Source organism: Cupressus sempervirens, chromosome 5, assembly GCF_028749045.1.
Source record: "Cupressus sempervirens isolate cs-2001-9-10 chromosome 5, ASM2874904v1, whole genome shotgun sequence".
Taxonomy (NCBI): Eukaryota; Viridiplantae; Streptophyta; class Pinopsida; order Cupressales; family Cupressaceae; genus Cupressus; species Cupressus sempervirens.
This window is the reverse complement of record NC_143122.1, coordinates 254561131-254581267: the sequence shown is the minus strand read 5'-3', so window position 1 is coordinate 254581267 and position 20137 is coordinate 254561131. Positions and strand designations below refer to the sequence as shown.

The following is a 20137-nucleotide window of genomic DNA, read 5'->3' as shown; positions in this document are numbered from 1 at the left end:
GATTGTTCAATACAAAACTCAGAATTCTGCATAAAAGCAGACAATGACGACAAAAGGAGTGATAATAGGAATAGTATGGTGTCCTTTGGTGACGAGAGTGAACAAAGAAGTGAACATATCCATGGAGGATAAGACACAAGGTCAGCATGACCTTAGACAACAAGTTATTCAGCCTTCGTCAAGGATAAAACATGACTATTCACAATCAGTAGGCAGTAAGGTTACCATGACTGGTAACAAGGATCCAATGATTTTTGTTTCTAATGATTTGTATGCAGGTGTGCAGGGTAATACATTGCAGGTGCAAAGTTGCAAACATCCCTCTAGAAGGATGGGAGGAAAGAAGATAGTACCCCTTAACTCTTGGGACAAGAGTTGCTTTGAAGGTGGGGTGTTTGGTGCAGGGGCACCTATTAAATCATCTAAGAGAGCCTTGGTACCAGATGAAGATAGAGGATCAAAGACATCAATGATTGTTAATTGGGATATATTAAAACCAATAATGGAATAATGGATATATCAAATAGAAAAAAAAAATGTGAACACAACATAATGTACTGTAGATGTCTCAAGGCCAAATGAAATAGCCGAGAGTGTAGCATCATCTATCTGTCTGAGCTCCTCCTCAGTCATCAACTAAACATGAATGAAGATCACATACATGTAAAAGTCAGTATGGCTTATAAATTAAAATTAGTCTATTATAAAAATTAACTTTAAATCGCATATGTCATAACAAAAAAATGTATACATGTACCGACACCGAAGGAGTCCATGCCTCTGCATTCCCCTCCTCTCTCGTATCAGGGTTTGTAGCCTCTACACGTGCGTTTGGTGTATCCTCGTCTAATACAAAATGATACTCAGGAAGATCACCTATGGGACCCAGGAAAATATTCTTACATGTAATGCAAGTGTGAGGCACACAAACATGTGATGAGCTAGACGATGATGAACTAGCACCAACATCATCAACATGAGGAGACAGGACTAACCTAGAATGAGATATTATTAGGCTACTCAGCCTATGAATGGCTCTGATGGTCTAAGAGCTAGCCTCTGCCATAATATCTGGATGTTGCACTCGAGGAGGGGGGGAGATATCAGGCGGGGGGACAAAAGTGCCAAGTTTCTTCTATTGGGAAGAGGGTCTATCCTGAGGAGCTCCTAGTCCTAAGCCCATGTTGGGCTTCATGCTCCAATAGTTCACTTTAAGTTTCAACACAAATTCTGCATATAATTTTCTAAGGAAATAAAATGGTATGTCTAAATTGCCATGTGGAGGGATATCAAAGACCATCCACCAACGATCCCAAAAATTTGCACGTATGGTGTCATTTGTGCACCATTTAATCAATAGTTTATTTTTTTTTGGGTCAACTGGTATACCCATTTTTGGGTTAGCAAAAAGGCTAGCCAAATTGTCTTTGGTTATGTTGAGGGCCGCGACCTCATCATAATCCAAACTATCATCAAACATCTGGTGCATTTCATCATGCCAACGAAGAGCGGCATTTTGTTGGTTCGTAAGGGTTTGAATGTTATCCACTATGGTGTTTAACATGGATAACATATGAGCCATTGCAGGTACATTATTATATGTTCTATGTAAACCTCTCAACTCGATGAGATTTTCATTTATCAAATCCTTGATTCGAGGAGGGTTTTGAGGAGGTAGAGGATCAATTGGTGGATGATTTTGTGGGGATACTGGATCATTTGGTGGTGGGTTACGAGGAATATTATTCCCTGCCTCAGTGTCATCATTCTGATCAGCCATTCCTCTTGAATTGCAAAACGTAATATATATTAAAAAAAAATCTAAATTTTAACCATTTTTGTCAAAAAACCCTAGATTCAACTAAAACAAAAAAAATCATCCTAAAATCTATTAAATTTAGGTTCAAAATGAGTTGGGGAAAAAGAAAACATACCTAAATATCTGATATCCAATCTCGTATCTGATATCTGATCGATAATGGTAATACTGGCCCCAAATTTGCATAAAATGAGGGCCCACGGGTCTGTGATTTTATTTAATCCAATGCACAGGTACCGGATATCCGATATTATTGGATATCTAATATGGCTGCAATAACATATAATGAGTATAATATATATAATATAACATATAACATATAATATATATTACATTATATTACATTTTATATATTTTTATATTATATTATATATATTATATTAATTTACTATATATTATAATATAAAATATTATATTATATAATAATAATATTATTATATTATATTATTATAATTTATAATATATTATACTTTTTTATTATATATTATATGATAAGATATTACTTTTTATTATTATATTATATCTTATATATATTATATTACATTACTATATATTATAATATATTAAATATTATATTATATTATTATAATATAATACATTATAATATTATTATTATAGTATAATATTATACGATTTTTTTTTATTTTTTTAAAGAGGGGTAAACGCTTTGACCTGGAGCTATGAACTAGTGAGGCCACAAATGGGGGACCTCATCCCCATTAGATTTGAACCTTGATGGCAAGGATAACAAGTCAACAACTTAACCATCACAACATGCCACTATTGACAAATATTATACGATTATAATATTATAATAATAATAGTATTATATTATAGTATAATAATAATTATAATAATAATATTAAATAATATATCATACTATTATATTATAATAATAATAATTATTATAATAATATTAAATAATAATAATAGTGGTATAATATTATTACTCTAATTATCAGATATCCGGTCACATGTCGGATATTCGATATCATATCGGATATCCGATAAGGCTTGGCCTTACCTTCCAGGTTTGGTTCTTGGATAGGTGAAAAAAAGTCAAAGCGGATTTTGAAGTGCTTTTAGGCATCTTCAAACTCTTTTTTTTTCACACCACCACTTTTTGGCACACCATGATCCTACACATACCCATCACCAAAATATCATAATTCAATCTGTAATTGGCTCAAAAATGGTTTACATGATAGTTTGTGCCAATGCAAATAACTATGACAAAACTATGTTACTCGACATCTGAAATCCCTGATGCTTAGCATATATTGATTTTAATATTGTGACTCGACATCTGAATGACTCGGCATACATTGCTTGCTCAGCTCCTGAATCACTTGGCATATACTGTCTGCTTGGCACTTGAGTGACTTGGCACATGAGTGACTCGACACTCACTATTGACTCGACATGCTCTAACTTATACGTGTTGTGCTCAACATATGCTACTTATTTTGCATGAACTAAGTAAATGACTTAAGTGTATAGGCACTCACTTGTCAAAACCAATCTGAGATCAACACCCGAGTTGCAATTAGTTTAAATAGTGCAACCTGAGTCATAGCCAATACAACTTGAGTTGTAGTTAGCTCAATTAGAGGAACCTAATTTAGAAATAGAGGAGCCCAAGAAAAAGGAAAAAGATCAAAAGCATGGAGAGCCAAGTGAACCTACTTCAAAAGCAAGAAGAAGAGAGCCTAAACTTGCAAAATATGTCAAAAGACATCATGCACCTGAATAAATAATTGGAGGAGAGATAGATGGCATACTGGGAAGGAACAAATTTAAAGGTATATGCTTGCTTAGTAAATTTGAACCATGATTTATAAAAGATGCTTTAGAAAATGAAGGTTGGATAGAGGCAATGAATGAAGAAATTGAGAAAATAGAAAAGAACAATACATGGTCTTCTATACCTAGACCTAAGGATAAGAATGTGATTGGTATAAAATGGATAATCAAAAATAAATTATACGAGAAAGAAGATGTAACAAGGAACAAGGTAAGGCTAGTGTGCAAAGGATATGCATAAGAAGAAGATATTGACTATGGAGAAACATTTACCCCTATTGCAAGACTTGAAAGAGTTAGAATAATACTAGCATATGTTGCACACAAAGGATTCAAAGTATACTAGATGGATATATAATCAACTTTCTTGAATGGAATCTTGGAAGAAGAAGTCTACATTGAATAGCCTAAAGGCTTCATTGATCCAAACAAAAGAGACATTGTATGCAAACTACACAAAGCTCTATATGGACCGAAGCAAGTTCCTAGAGCATGGTATGAAAGACTATATGGATATTTGGTAAGAATTGGTTTTGAAAAGACAAATGATAATAGTAATTTGTTTATAAAAGAAGGACCATAGGACAAGATATTGATAGCATAAATATTTGTGGATGATATCATATTTGGAGGACATGAGATGCTATGCAAATATTTGTTGAAGAAATGAAGAAAGAATTTGAAATGTCTATGTTTAGAGAGATAAAATTCTTTGTTGGCCTACAAGTTCATCAAATGAAGGATGGTATATACACCACTCAGTCAAAGTACATCAAAGAAATATTTGAAGTATTTGGAATGGAAGATTCCAAATGTGTTGGAGCACCTATATCTACTAGCCATTAAATTTCAAATAATGACTATTCGAAGGAGGTAAGTCGGACTACCTACAAATTAATAATTGAGAAATTTCAGTATATGGTACACACTAGACCAAATATTGTATTGGAAATTGGCATAGTTGCAAGGTTTTCTGCAAATCCTAAAGAAAATCATATGATGGCAATACAAAGAATTTAGAGGTACCTAAATGGAATTGAAGAATATTATCTATGGTATAAGAGAGGAGGAAACCTTGAGCTAAAATCCTTCAGAGATGTAGATTGGGTAGGAAGCATTGATGATAGAAAAAGCATCAGTGGAGGATCATTCTTTCTTGGAAAAAGATTAGTATCTTGGACAAGCAAGAAGTAGAATTATATTTCTCAATCAATAATAGAAGCAAAGTATATTGCTGCAATAGTTAATTGCTCAAACATAATATGGATCAAGCAATTATTATCAAGAATGAAGGAGGACATCAAGGAGCTAGTGGTTATCTATTGTGATAAAACAAGTGTAATCAATATATCCAAAAATCTGTGATGCACATGAAGAAAAAACACATTGCAATCAAGTATCATTACCTAAGGGAATTGGTTCAAGACAAAGAGGTGAGATTGGAATATGTGAACACCAAGGAACATATAGAAGACATATTTACTAAGGCATTACTTAAGGATGCATTTATGTATCCAAGAAGTAAACAAGGGGTTATTCCCCTATCTGATGCCCACTAAAGCACAAGATAATGATGCATCAACCAAGTTTCATTGAAGATCTATCAAGTTGATGCATATTGTCACACTTCAGGTGTGAAATATAGAACATATTACACATGAATCACTACAAAAGGTACATAGTAAATTCAAAGTATGTATCCTTTGATATTTAATGTCAAAGAGGGAGATTTTTAGTATCTCAAAAGGAAAGTATACAGATGATGGAATATTCAACAAAGAGGGAGAAAAATGGCAAAAGTACACAAAAAAGTGATGACAGATGTAAGAGGGAGATTTCATTTGGAAGTTGCCGAGAAAAATCTAGGAAGAATCACATAGGGAGTTGGTATGGATGAGAATCATAATCAAACTAAGGATATTATCTAATTTCTCACAATTTTATCATTATATGTTGATATGTTGTGTTGCCATCAATGCCAAAAAGGGAAATTGTTGGAATTGATTCTTCAAATTGTATGTTGTCATTGATGTTACACAAATGCTAGTATTACTAAGTAGTTGGGCAATGAAGGACATTCAATATTTAGTATTAACAAAGTAGTCAAGCAATGAAGGGATTTTAGTATTAACTAAGTGGTCGAGCATGAAAGGAATCTCAATCCAAGTATTGACTAAGTGTCAATAGATTACACTTGTTAATTAATTAACTAATTGAGCTGACTAGTTGGTTGTTTAATGGTTATTTGAAAAGACACTCAAACTGACTTGAGAAATCTCATGATATATAAGAGATATCAAGAAGTGTAATATATGATACAAAATGGACATGCAATCAAAGGAAAAGGAAGAGCAGGCAAGTGTGGAAGATAAGAAGAAAAGAATATACTGATTAGTAAGGATCCAAAGGTCAAGCCAAAATAGAGACTTGAATATGCAAAGAAGTTTCTTCATAGATCAGATCAAATTATTGTTACCTTCTAATCATTGCAGCAATAAAGAAATCTCGTAACAGAGTTGACTTAACAGTCAGACTGTAAATCCTCTAGCAAGGTGATATTTCAAGATTGAAGTGTTTGAAGACCTCTAACCAAATCACTCCTAACAAGGTGATCTAAATCCTCTAACAAGGTCATACTTAACAATATGTATTGTAACCTTTAACAGGGCTAGCTCCAAATATGGCCCACTTCAACTAATATTGTAACTAGTTGCATGGTAGTTTTCTAAAAAATTGGGTTTCCATGTTAAATCTTGGTGTCATCTGTCTTCGTATTTTTTTTTATGCTTTATTTTTCTGCAACTAAGTTACTAAAGGTTAACATTCTATTAATATTCATAAGAATGTTTTTTTAACCAAGTTACAACAAAAATTTAGTTTAAATAAGCTAGATACAAGTATTGCATTATCGGTGAAAAGTTTGATTTGACATCTAGGACATGGAATTGTTTTTGTGGTAACTGATTCACCCCTCCCCTCTCAATTTCTCTCTTCATTTCCAACAATATGCACTTCCAACATCTTTCCATAGAGATTCCATACCAATTAATTTTGTAAAATTTAACACTTAAAAGTTAATTTCTAAAGTTAACACTCTTGATTCCTTGAATTTATCTTGATTCTTGTATTCTTTTAATTTTTCTCTAGATTGCAAGCTCTTCTACATCTGAGAAGAATTGGATTACTTACTCCTTTATCCATTTGGTTAGACACAACCAGATGACTTCCAATAAATAAGAAGACCTTGTTTTCATTCATAATAATTTGTACTTGTTGGCACGAAAGGATCCCAAGTACAAGAAGGGGCCCCAAAAGCTTTGGGATGTAGAACCAAAGACTCTTGATTTAGATATGACCATCTGAGATCTTGCTAGAGATGCATTGGATGATGTATCTGATGAAGAGGAGGATTATGAGTTCACAATTCCATCTACTACTAGTGGAACTAATATGGGTTCCTCTACTGATGTAAATATGGCACTTCTAGCTCATCGGTACCCCTCTAATGCAGATTTTCTTGAAAATCCATTTGATGGTTGAAATCAAAAACTTTAGTCTTGACTCATTTATGAGTGAATTATGTTAGAAAATTTAAGTCATTTTGTAATGCAATAATTCAATATGAATGTGTTTATTTTCTTTATAATTGTTAAAATAGATCAATGATCAAATATGCTAGATTCATAGATCTATACTAGAATCATAGATTCATCCTATAAAATGATTTAGTTTTAGAATTATGTATATTTTTCTTATTTTTTAGTGTGTATCTATATATATCACACACACAAATCCTTACAAATCATAATCGGAAAAAAACCATGAATCCATGGATCTGATTCATGTGCTCATATCCTGAATCAACAACTAAGGTTGTTTCTTATTGGTACTTTTTTATGCTTGTCACAAAGGACACAATCATCTTTTTAGTGATTCTGGTAGTTATTTTTTTTGTGATGGGTATTATGATATTGTGAGATTTCTTTCAAATATGGTCCACACAATGACTCTCTATTTTTAAGTGTTGAAGCTCTTTAGAGGATTCCTCTTTGGTTGTAACATTTTTGGTGGTGCCTAAGTTTCTTAGTTTTTTCCCTCATGGCTTCTAGTTAGGTTTTTTTTTTGTTGTGGAATTTTCTAAGTATATATAGAGGAGGACTAGTGTATGTGCTTCTTTAATGATAAAACCCTAGTTCTTTGATGGGTGAAAAGGATGAAATCTATTATTTATGTTAAGTATTACTTCTATGTAGTGATATTTTCAATCTTGGTTCTCCTTCCAAACCCTTCTTCTCCTATTGAGGTGGGTGAAGTCCATTGTGCATTAAAATGAGGATCAATACTATCATCTTTCATTTTTGTTAAAAAATCCTATTGAGTTTGATCTATCTTCTATAGAGGTGGAGGTGGATGTTGGTGAAGATACTAGTAGATATTGTTGGAGAGTTGATTCAATCCAAGTTTTTAATGATTTATTCAACGATTATTTTCATGGTGATCCCAGGCTCAAAAGTTTTTGTCTTTTAGCAAGAGCTCTAGAATATGTCTCAAGATTCCACTGAATTTTCTTAGGTTATATCTTCTATTGATGTGAAGGTACATGTCAATGTGGCTTTTGGAAGATTGTTGAGAGTTGATGCTATGTATGTTTTAATACTTTATTTAGCTACATTGCACTTTATTATGCTTTTGGGAGACATCATAAAACCCAAGGTGGTTGTGGGTTCCATGTCATATCCCATGGTGGGCTAGAGTAGTTATTACTCTTGTTTTAGTTGGCTTTTGATGATATATCTTTTGAGGTAGATTGCAATTATGGTTTTGGGAGCCATATTAAACAAGGATAAGTTTAGTGGTGAATATTTGCCAATTAGTGAATTTCACTCATCGAGGACCGATAAGTTGATTAAAAAATTGCACTTTTCATGTTGCCAACACTTTATAGAAATTGGGTCCCATACTTAGGCCAATAACTAATAGTCTTACAAAATTATTTGTATTTTAGTGATGGCTTTGCTAATAGAATCTAAACTTTGCACACAATAAATTAAATATTTTTGTCTACAATTTCTAAAGATTGTTGGTCATATTTTCCAATATGCGCTAACAATTAACTTAAGTTATAGGTTTAGTAAATAAATTTGACATGTGTCTCTATTCGAGAGACTTTCTATAGAACTTTTTATCCTTTCTCACTTGGTACAAAATAAATTTGACTACAGATATGTATCTTTATCTTGGGAATTTTCTCTAAAACTTCGTGTCCTTTAAAATTTTGGCCGAAAATAATATTTATGACATTGATTTAGGATCATCCAATGGATAAAAAAAGAAGAAGAAGAGTTTCTATATGTTAGATAATATAAAATTAACTTAGGGTGGCTTAATAAAATATTAAAAGTTATTTGAGCTTTCGAGGGGACTTCCCTTTAAACCCACCCTATATTGTGATAGGGAGTGCACTAGGGACGCTGCCCCCAAACTCCCATTAAATAATTTGGAGGGAAATTATAGTGATAAAAGTGGACTAAATTAAAATGATGGTTGCTAGACCTACGTGTACTTCTAGCCATGATTTTCACCAATAATGAAAGATTTGCTAGGATTTTATAGAACTTTCATATGATTGAAAAAAATCATCACAAAATTAAATATTTTCCCACTTTGAAAAAAAAATCACCAATAGAAATTAAAAAATTTCTTTTGAAATAATTTTATATCAGACAAAATCTTATACTTTTTTCCAAAGGGGAGTTTACATAAGTTATCCTTGATGTTGAAACTTATGGTTTGGTCAGGGGAGCCTTTGAAAACCCCTTGGACATCCTTGATTAAGAGAGCCAATCTTCAATGTGAGGCATTTGCCCTGGGATCTTTTGGGTAGCTAGAGCTCAGTTTGACTTTAGCTTTTTGTTGTTGTTTGCTTACTGTTTTGGAGTTGTTGTATTGTAATGCTCTATCTATTGTTATTTTTTAATTTTAGTGGGGTTTTAGATCTCCTTAAAAAAATCTTATATGAAATTTTGGAGCCAGTCAAAACTTATTTTTTGTATGATTAAAAACTATATAATTTAATGATTCCTAATATTTAATTATTGAACCATTATTATTAATTTGATTTTTTTTTTAAAAATAACTCAACAAGAAACATGATAGTAACATTATTTTATTTTTATATGTTGATTCCTAAAACAAGTATTTATTAATGATTACACCCATAATTGATAAGCAATATAATTTTTAATATTAATGTAGCTGCCAGTCAACTAATACATTGATTTACAACACTATTTTTAATGTTCAATTATTGAACATATAATGGAACAATTTTTTTTTAAAAATTATAATAAATCACGGACACACATGCAGTTTAGATCCTTTTGTTTTTTAAATGATATTATTAGTATTACAGCTGTATTGCCACTCCACGAATAAACTTAGGGCACACAACAATTTGACCCCTTCCCAAGTTCTTCTCACTATTTTGCCGCCCGGAGATTCATCGGATGTTTCATGGACATTTCCTTTTTCATGCCACCCTCATATTTAGACTTCTTGCGTCCTTCTCTATTTAATATTCTCTCCTCCATTTTTCTCACATTCAAACTTACCTGCATACTTCTCTATTCAGTCTTCTCTCCCCATTTGTCTTCCTCTTCTTCTTGATATCTATTTCAGACTTGGCCGCATTCTTTCATTTAGTGTTCTTTCCTACAACAATTTTTATTTCCATATCTGTGGTGTTCGGTAATCTTAATAAGTTTTTCCCCTACCCATTATCTATTCTCTTGCAATGGGCAATGGTTGCTGCTCTGCGTTTTGTTCCTCGGGAAACGAGATTACAATGGATTTGAGGTGTCTTGAAGAAATGGTGCAAGATCTCACTCATCTTGACGACTTGATAACCATCATTGACCAACGTCTTCACGCTAAAAATAACAGAGTAAGATTAACTTGTGTTTAGATTTTTTCTTGCTGATAAATCTTATTGAGATATAGATATAAACATTAGATAGTTTTTGCAGGCCCAACCGAATACATCTACACAACAAGTTGGTAGTTCCTTAAAGTTTAATCCTTGCATTAACTTTGGGAAGGATTTAGTCATAAAGATGTCGAAGCGTGTTGAAAAAAATCGTTGCATGGTATTCCACTTCATTTTATTTTTTGAAAAAAAATTGGTCCCTAAAACTTTGCCCATATAATTTGGTTCTTAATTTGGGTGATGAATATTGTCGCCTTCTCAAATAGGTGTGCTGCAAGTCCGCATATAATCGCGACACACGCAAAGTGGTCGTTGAGGTTTTGAAAGGGGCGACCCAGATTCAATTGCTGGCGGCAGGGGTATGCGTTGTGGGATATTTGCTGGAACAAATTGAACAAGTTTCCAATAATATGGAGCAATGTGTTCAGATGTTGAGATTGTTATGTGCTCTGGCAAGGCGCGTGAAGCAATTAGATCACCATCTCCCTGCTGAAAAAGAGAGGCTTGATGAAGCAGTTGACTTCATTTTTGACGGATGTGTTCTCTGTCTAACACAAATGGAATCTCACAGGCTCTTCAGGTAAGTCCTCCATGAATTTTGTTACATTGTAGGCTACTAGGCAGAAGAAGGTTTTTCTAGAAAAGGGTTTTCTTACTTTTCCTTTTCTTGGTTTTCATTTTCCTCGCGACAATGTAGGATATTTCAAGCTTCGACCGATGCTGGGGATCTGCAAACGCTTGAGTCGAAGATCCGAAATACGTATACAGATCTGGCATTTGGGGTTTTTATTACTATGTTGACCAACAATCCTCAATTTCTTCCAACATCACAGGGACAAGACCCTCGACCAGGTACTGTTTTGGGTTGACTTGAAATCGAATGCACGTTTACACAAATGTCTGTGTTTTATGCAATGTCAAATTTATTTATTTATTCAGTAACCTGTGCTTGGATAGGAGATAAAAATTTATAATATTGTAGGAGACAATTAGTTTACTAAACCTATACAGCATGATGGGTTATAAATGGCCATTTGTGCAATTATACATTAGTTCTTATCTGATCGATTGTAGTATTATATCTGAAGTTGAACCATGCAATGTTTGTTTTTCCCGGGGGGAATTTTCAGTTGGGAGAGAACTGGCAAAAGATCGATTAGTTAAGCTTCTGAAAGTGGATCCAACTGATGTTTCAAAGATAGCTGTTGTAATTTACGGGTTGGGCGGAATTGGGAAAACAACCCTCGCCTCTGCTGTCTTCAAGTCTCTAGACCTCAAGGCTTACAAAGCCTGCAGAATCGACATGGATGCGAACTGTACGAGCAATGATCTCAAGCAGCATCAGCAGCAGATGTTGAGGGAGTTGTTTGGCCAAGGCAATGTCCAGTTGAACAGCTGTCAGCAAGGTTTGGATCAACTAACAGATGCTTTTAGGGGAGAAAAGGGCTCCATATTCCTGTTTATTGACAATGCACTGGAAGCAGAGAACCTCCAAAAGCTTTTGCCAACTGATCTGTCCTGCCTTCCAAGTGGGATCAGGATTCTTGTCACTACGAGAAACCGTTATCAGGCCGAAATGCTTTCTGGAACAGGTTTGGATTACTTTCCCTATGAGGTAGACGTGCTTTCCTTCTCAGACTCGAAGAAACTTTTCTGTGAAAAAGCTCTTGGCAGTGCCAATGCATCACTTCCCCCAGGCATAGAGAACACAGATCTGGAGGATATTGTCAATATGTGCGGTGGAATTCCTCTACTTGTAGAATTAGTTGTAGGCAAGTTTAAAACCTATTTGCCAAGGGTATTAGAAAACAAGTCTCTCAAGGAATTCCTCAAGGAATCTGTACCAGCTGGTGGACAACAAATTGAATGTGTGTTGGATCAAGTCTATAATAGTTTGGATGAGCTTTCTAAGGAGGCCTTTTTAGATATTGTTTGCTTTTTCGATAAAAAGAGCATAAGAGAAGTCAGTGCGGTCGTTGGAAAGGTCCAACTTGAAGTGCTGCTCGATGCGGCACTTGTAAAACTCTCTTTCGATGACGATGAAGAAAAAATAAGGTCCATTCTGTGGGGTGCTGAAGAGGTAGTGCCGCAGAGTCTTATGCAGGACAGGTCAGTGACAGTTCATGATGTAATAAAGGAAAGAGGAAGATGGTTATCCCAACAAAAAGAAGATAGAATATTGGACCTGGAATCTTTGAAGGATGCTCTACAAGATACACAGGTATAGGTATATCTGGTGTAAGTTTTAAATTCTTTATTTTTAAACTCTATTAATTAGTTAGCCAGCAGCAGTTTAATTTTTTTAACATACTCTTGCAAAATAGAATTTATTAGAATTGAGAATCAATTTTAACATTTAAAATGGAAATGCTGAAACAGAAATTACATAAAATAAAGGGGATTAAAGTTTCAGATTCCGAAGATAATAATGAATTCAAAATTGAAGCAGAAAGCCTAGACATTATGCATTCTTCTTTGAGAGTTTTGGAACTCCCAGAATCCATCAAAGTGAATGGAATATGCCACCGCAGCTTTGAAAGTCTCAAGTTTTTAAGTATTGACGGAAATCTGCCTATGCATCCCAAGCAACTCAAACGACTGGCTGTTTTAGAGGGGCCACAGTCAGACGGAGCAGATAGTGAGAACGTTGATGAGGCAAGTGCTCTCTCCTTCTAAAGTGCTCAATATCTCTGAGCTTTAGAATGTTCTTTTTACTAATTATCTTATTTGTTTCCTGTGTCTTTCATTTGGAAAAATGATGTGCAGCTGCCAGCGTCCTTACAATTACTGTCTTTGAAAAATTCTGCAAACATTCCCACTTTGCTCCAAAGTTTTGACAACCTATCCTCTCTACAATACTTAGACTTAGAAGGCTGTGATGCACTCGTGACACTTCCACCAAGCGTTGGCCTACTCAAGTCTCTAGTTCAGTTGGATCTACGTAAATGTAGCAATCTCACTACACTTCCAGAGAACATTGAGAACCTATCTTCTTTGGAAAACTTGAGTTTATCTGGTTGCACTGAGTTGGCTAGCCTTCCACCCATCTTCGGACAACTTAAATCTTTACTATCTTTAGATTTGGGAAAATGTAGCGAGCTTACCTTTTTGCCGGACAGCATAAGCAATCTATCCACTTTGCTAACATTTGTCTTAGGAAAATGTGTCAAACTGGTTGAATTACCTAAAAGCTTAGGTGGTCTATCTGCTTTGAAGTGTCTCAATTTGATTGGCTGTTCCAGCTTAGAGGGCCTTCCAGAGTCATTTGGCCAGCTCAAGTCATTGAAACTTCTCCACATTAATGGTTGCCAAAATTTGAAGACACTTAATAGTGGATTCAGATCCTTAACTTCACTTATGGGGGTCAACGCATCATCTTGCGAATCATTGAACGAAGAGGCAGTGGATATCTTAGTTGAGATAAAGAGCTTACTCTTCCTGAACATAGATGAATCACCGTCATTGATTCAGCGGTGGGAGCAAATCGGACACCATTACCCCTTGATTGTGGAGTACACTTGGGTAAGTATTAACAAGAAGATATGATGTGGTAACAGAGTTTATTTCCCTTGTTTATATGAGGCTTATTTGTTTAAACGTTTAGCTAGAAAGTCATTTTTAAAGTTATAATTCTGATTCTAATCTCGTGGCACTGATCTCTCAGAATGATTCTAATCTTGTGCACACTATTGAGCACACTCTATTTCATGGTGGAGGCAGATTTGTGGGCGTGCAGAGTGATGGTGGACAATTGGTAGACTGGTCTTGGTCATGTTTTGCAGGGGAAGAAGAAGAAGAAGTGGAAGTGGATGTGGATGTGTTGTTGACGATGTGCGATCTATCTTTAGATTGCAATAAGAGTGCTTTACAAATGCTGAAGGATAAAATGGAAGAGAGAATGAAGGAAAGTTGTAATGGTAACCGAAATTACCAGATAGTGTATGCAGAGGTTGGAGATTCAGTAGAGCAGAGTGAAGAGCATATCGGCCAAACTCTCACAAAGCTTTTACCCAGCTGCACTTGTGCTTGCATTCCCATCGACAGTAGAACAAGACAATTATTTACACTTGCTTTCTATAAGCTATTGAAACGTGATTCAATGTATGCAAATGCAGTTCAGTCTTTGCACACGTGTATTTTTAGATTAATAGTTGGAATGCAGAGAGACAGAAAATGGGCAGAGTTTCAAAGTGAATGCTTTCCAGATGCTTACGAAGAGACACTAGCAGATCATGGCGGTGGGTTCGACAGACACTTCTCTGCTCTAGATTACCTGTATTCTTGTACCTAGATTGTCAGTAGCACTATGATATAATCTTATTCTTATCATAGGGAAGGTTTATGTATTGGCTTCTTATTTCTAAAGTTTGGCATCTAGGGTATTCCTTTCAGATGTAGGAAATGTCATAAGACTGGCCATCTTGTTGCAAGTTGCTCCTCGGACAAGGCTAGATCGAAGAAATCACCTTCTTGGTGGTCGAGGGTTTCGGATGATCACTATACGGTTCATAAGGTTTCTACGGAGGTGGATGGTTTGAATAGCTCTTCGCATATTGATCTCTCTTTGGCTAAGGATTCTGTTGCTATTTTTGGTGATTCGAAGGTTGTCTCTACAACAGTTTTGAATTAGAATGTTGTTGCTCACTTGTCGCCAGCTGTTGTCTCTACGATGGTTTTGAATCAGAATGTCGTTTCTAACTCGTCGCCTACTGTTCTCTGTTGATTCGACTGTTGTTCCTTTGATGGCTTTGGATCATAATGTTGTTGTTGTCCCTTTTTTTGTTGTTAACTCTGTCGACGAGGGGTTGTTGGGGGTCATTTGGGACTGGCAGAAGGCTTTTGGGAAGGTAAAGGATGGTTGGGCATCGGTCAAAGGAAAAAAAGGCAAATCCTCTATTCCTTCTTTTGATATGTCTTTACGTTCTCAAAAGACTGGACCAAAATGTAAATCTTGATGGTCTATAACTTCTTTGGCTATTTTCCCTCTTGTTGGAAACTTTGGTCTGTCTCTTTGTTTTGCCAGGTGGTTTCCCAGAGTTGTATTTTGATCCTCATTGTTATATCTTTCTTGTCTTTTGTTAAAAGGTTTCAGGTCTTTTCAAAACTCATTTTTACTTAATCAAAACAACAAGATGTTTACAAAGAATGAGGGTGTTCAACATAAGGGTGTTAATTTAAAAAAAAATCTTTTGGCTCCCCCTCCACCAAATCAACCTCAGAATACCCAACATGGATTTAAACTTTTAAATGCAATACCTACCCTGATTTTAGACCAGGATAATATAAATCTCACAAATCCTTTCACATTGGATGAAATAAAAGATGTCATCTTCTCTATGCCTCCAGATTCATCTCTTTATTATGCTTTTGGGAGACATCATGAGTACTCCTACTACTAGTGGAACTGGTTTGGGTTCCTATGTTGATGTAGGTATGACACTTGTAGCTCATCAATACCCCTTTGATGCAGATTTTCTTGAAAATCCATTTGATGATTGAAATCAAACACGTTAGTCTTGACTTATTTATGAGTGAATCATGTTACAAACTTTAAATAATTTTGTCATCAATAATTCAATATGAATGTGTGGATTTTTTTTATAATTGTTAAAATAGATCAATGATTAAGTATACCAGATTCATAGATCTATAGTACAATCATAGATTCATCCTATACAATGATTTAGTTCTAGAATTGTGTATATTTCTCTTCTTCTTCTTTTCTTTTTTTTTGTGTGTGTGTGTACACACACACACACACACACAGAAATCCTTACAAATCATTACTAGAAAAAAAACTCAAGTATTAATGGATTTGATTCATGTGCTTGTATCCTGAATCGACAACTAAGGTTGTTTCTTATTGGTACTTTTTTAACAATTGTCACAAAGGACATGATCATCTCTTTAGTGAATTTGGTAGGTATTTTATGTGTGATGGGTAGTATGCTATTGCGATATTTCTTTCAAATGCCCACACGATGACTTTCTATTTTAAAGTTTTGATGCTCTTCAATGGATTCCTCTTTGCTTGTAACATTTTTGGTGGTGCCCAAGTTTCTTGGTTTTTTTCCTAGTGGTTTCTAGTTAGAGGTTTTTGTTGTTGTGGAATTTTATTAGTATATATAAAGGAGGACTAACGTATGTGTTTCTTTAATGGTAAAACCCTAGTTCTTTATTGGGTGAGAAGGATGAAATCTATTATTTATGTTAAGTATTACTTCTATTTAGTGATTTTTTCAATCTTGGTTCTCCTTCCAACCCCTTCTTCTCCTATTGAGGCGTGGGAAGTCCCTTGTGGGTTAAAATGAGGCTCAATACTAGCATCTTTCATTTTTGTTAAAAAATCTTATTGAGTTTGATCTATTTTTTATAGAGGTGGAGGTGGATGTCGGTGAAGATACTAGTAGATACTGTTGGAGAGCCGATTCAATGCAAGTTTTCAAATATTTATTCAACCTTTTTTTTCATAGTGATCGTAGGCTCAAATATTATTTTCTTTTAGCAAGAGCTCTAGAATATGTCTCAAGATTCCGTTGAATTTTCCTATTCAAATGGTTATATCTTCTATTGAGGGGTATGCATAGGATCATGGTGTACCAAACTATGGCCTTAAGTGGCAGTAAAAAATTAGCAAATCAGGGTTATGTCAACTTGACACATAATTTTAAAGTGGTTATGGATTTTATATCAAAAAGTTGTAAGAAAATAATCTGTAGGAAATTGAATATAGTTTATAAACTACTAAGCCTTATCAGGAGAAAAAAAAATTGATTGGTCAAAAGTTTGGATTTTAATGCAGTACTACGAAAATTTCAGGTTGAAAATAAAAAGTAGGTGTATGTTTGACCACCTTAATCAAAATCAAATGATAATATATTTTTAATATAATTATAGATATAAAAAGTAGACTCATGCCCAGATGTGACGCATATTTTTCAGTATTTTTATTCCAAGTAAATAATTAAATATGAATTTTCTACCAAAACTTTTTCAAAAATAAAATCTCTCGTGTCTGACCACCTTAGGGTATGTGCAGGATCATGGTGTACCAAACTATGGCCTTAAGTGGCAGTGAAAAATTAGCAAATTAGGTTTATGTCAACTTGACACATAATTTTGAAGTGGTTATGGACTTTATATCAAAAAGTTGTAAGAAAATAATCTGTAGGAAATTGAATGTAGTTTCTAAACTACTAGGCCTTATTAGGAGAAAAAAAAAAATTGATTGGTCAAAAGTTTGAATTTTAATGCAGTACTACAAAAATTTCAAAGCAAAAATAATAAGTAGGTGTATGTCTGACCACCTCAATCAAAATCAAATGATAATATTTTTTTAATATAATTATAGATATGAAAAGTAGACTCATACCCGGATGTGATGCATATTTTTTGGTATTTTTATTCCAAATAAATAATTAAATATGAATTTTCTACCAAAAATTTTTCAAAAAAAAAAGTCCTATGTTTGACCACCTTAACTAATAGAAAATTTTACCAAATTTTAATATTTTTTTTTCTTATACTAGGTGAAGCATAGAATGTGACACAACTTTTAGATTTAAAAAATGTTATACCGTTTGAAAGTTATAGCTATTTTTCAATTAGTATGTCAATCAGCACTTTACAATAATCTTCATTGATAATTAACTAATAAATACTTATCAAATTAAGAGTTTGACAGAAATTATATTGATGAAATCTCGAGAGCGATATTAAAAAACCCTTTTCATTTCATTCAATTTCGATCAAAATAACATTGTCAGATGGCTACCCGAAGTCTAAGTATCACTAAAACTCTCTTCAAACACGTCTTTTGGGTTGACAGGGTAGGCTTGGTAAATACCAAGCCTAATCGAATATTCGATATGCTTCAACAAAATTTGGGTGGGAAATTTCAAATCCCAACCCATTTTGGAGGGAAAATTGCGTTTAAAAGTTATAGCTTATGATTTATAAATTATGTCACTTATATTACTATGTAAAGACGTGTATATATATATATATATATATATATATATAACATAATGTAAAGATATAAGATATAATCTATTAATATATAATAATATATTATGTTAATCTTATTACAATCTATAAATATAATTTATATTATTATTATTTTTACTAAATATAATAACATAATATATATTATATATATATATATATAATATGTATTATATATTATTATATTAATATGTATAATAATATAATATATGTATAATAACGTAATATATTATATATAAATATATAATATGTATTATATATTATTATATTAATATGTATGTTATTAGTATATAATAACGTAATACATACATACATACATACATACATACATACATACATACATACATATATATATATATATATATATATATATATATATATATATATATGTTATTAATATATAATAATGTAATATTTTTATTAACTATAATAACGTAATATATATATATATATATATATATATATATATATATAAAATTAATATATATGAGTCAAAGGGGATCATAGGTCAACCATTGACCTCCTTTGACGCATTAAATGATGACATATGTCCCTAGGGGTCGTATGACCCCTACCGACATATTACAATGGTTAATATGGGTCAAAGGGCCCTAGGGGCATATGTTGTCATTTAATGGATTAAAGGGGGTCATGGGGTGACCTATGACCACTTTTGACCCATTAAATGATGACATATATCCTTGGGGGTCTTGGACATATTAGAATCGTTCATATTGGTCAAAGGGGGTCATAGGGTGACCTAGGACCCCCTTTGACCAATTAAATGATGACATATGTCCCTAGGAGTCCTAGGGACCCTAGGGACATATTAGAATCGTTCAGTCATAGGCTGACCTATGACCTCCTTTGATCCATCAAATGATGACATATGTCCCTAGGAGTCCTAGGACCCCTAGGGACATATTAGAATTGTTCATATAGGTCAAAGGGGGTCATAGGGTGACCTATGAACCTCTTCGACCCATTAAAAGATGACATATGTCCCTAGGACACCTAGGGACATATTAGAATGGTTAATATGTGTCATAGGGGCTCATAGGTTGACCTATGACTCCCTTTGACCCATTAAATGATGACATATGTCACTAGGGGTCCTAGGACCCCTAAGGACATATTAAAATGGTTAATATGGGTCAAAGGAGGTCATAGGGTGACCTATGACCCCCTTTTACCCATTAAATGACAACATATGTCCCTAGGGGTCCTAGGACCCCTAGGGACATATTAGAATGGTTAATATGTGTGAAAGGGGACCCCCCACGATCCATTAAATGACGAGATATGTCCCTAGGACCCCTAAGAACATATTAGAATGGTATATATGGGTCAAAGGGGGTCATAGGGTGACCTATAACCCCCTTTGACCTATTAAATGATGACATATGTCCTAGGAACATATTAGAATGCTTAATATGGGTCAAAGAGGGTCATAGGGTGACCTATGACCCCCTTTGACCAATTAAATGATGACATATGCCCCTAGGACCCCTAGGGACATAATAGAA

General features: G+C 34.0%; 2 protein-coding genes across 2 annotated transcripts in view; one reads left to right on the top strand and one right to left on the bottom strand.

Moving 5' to 3' along the window:
• Positions 1-20137, bottom strand: part of LOC149555493 (putative kinase-like protein TMKL1) — a 269901-nt gene that overhangs the window by 91722 nt on the left and 158042 nt on the right. The gene's annotated exons all lie outside the window — the stretch shown is intronic.
• LOC149555495 (uncharacterized) lies at positions 10416-14972 on the top strand. Its single transcript, XM_089833678.1, has 7 exons — positions 10416-10565; positions 10648-10767; positions 10874-11187; positions 11305-11459; positions 11738-12828; positions 12987-13262; positions 13374-14972. Exons 1-7 carry the CDS (start codon positions 10416-10418, stop codon positions 14151-14153), a joined length of 2886 nt encoding a protein of 961 aa, XP_089689804.1. The 3' UTR covers positions 14154-14972.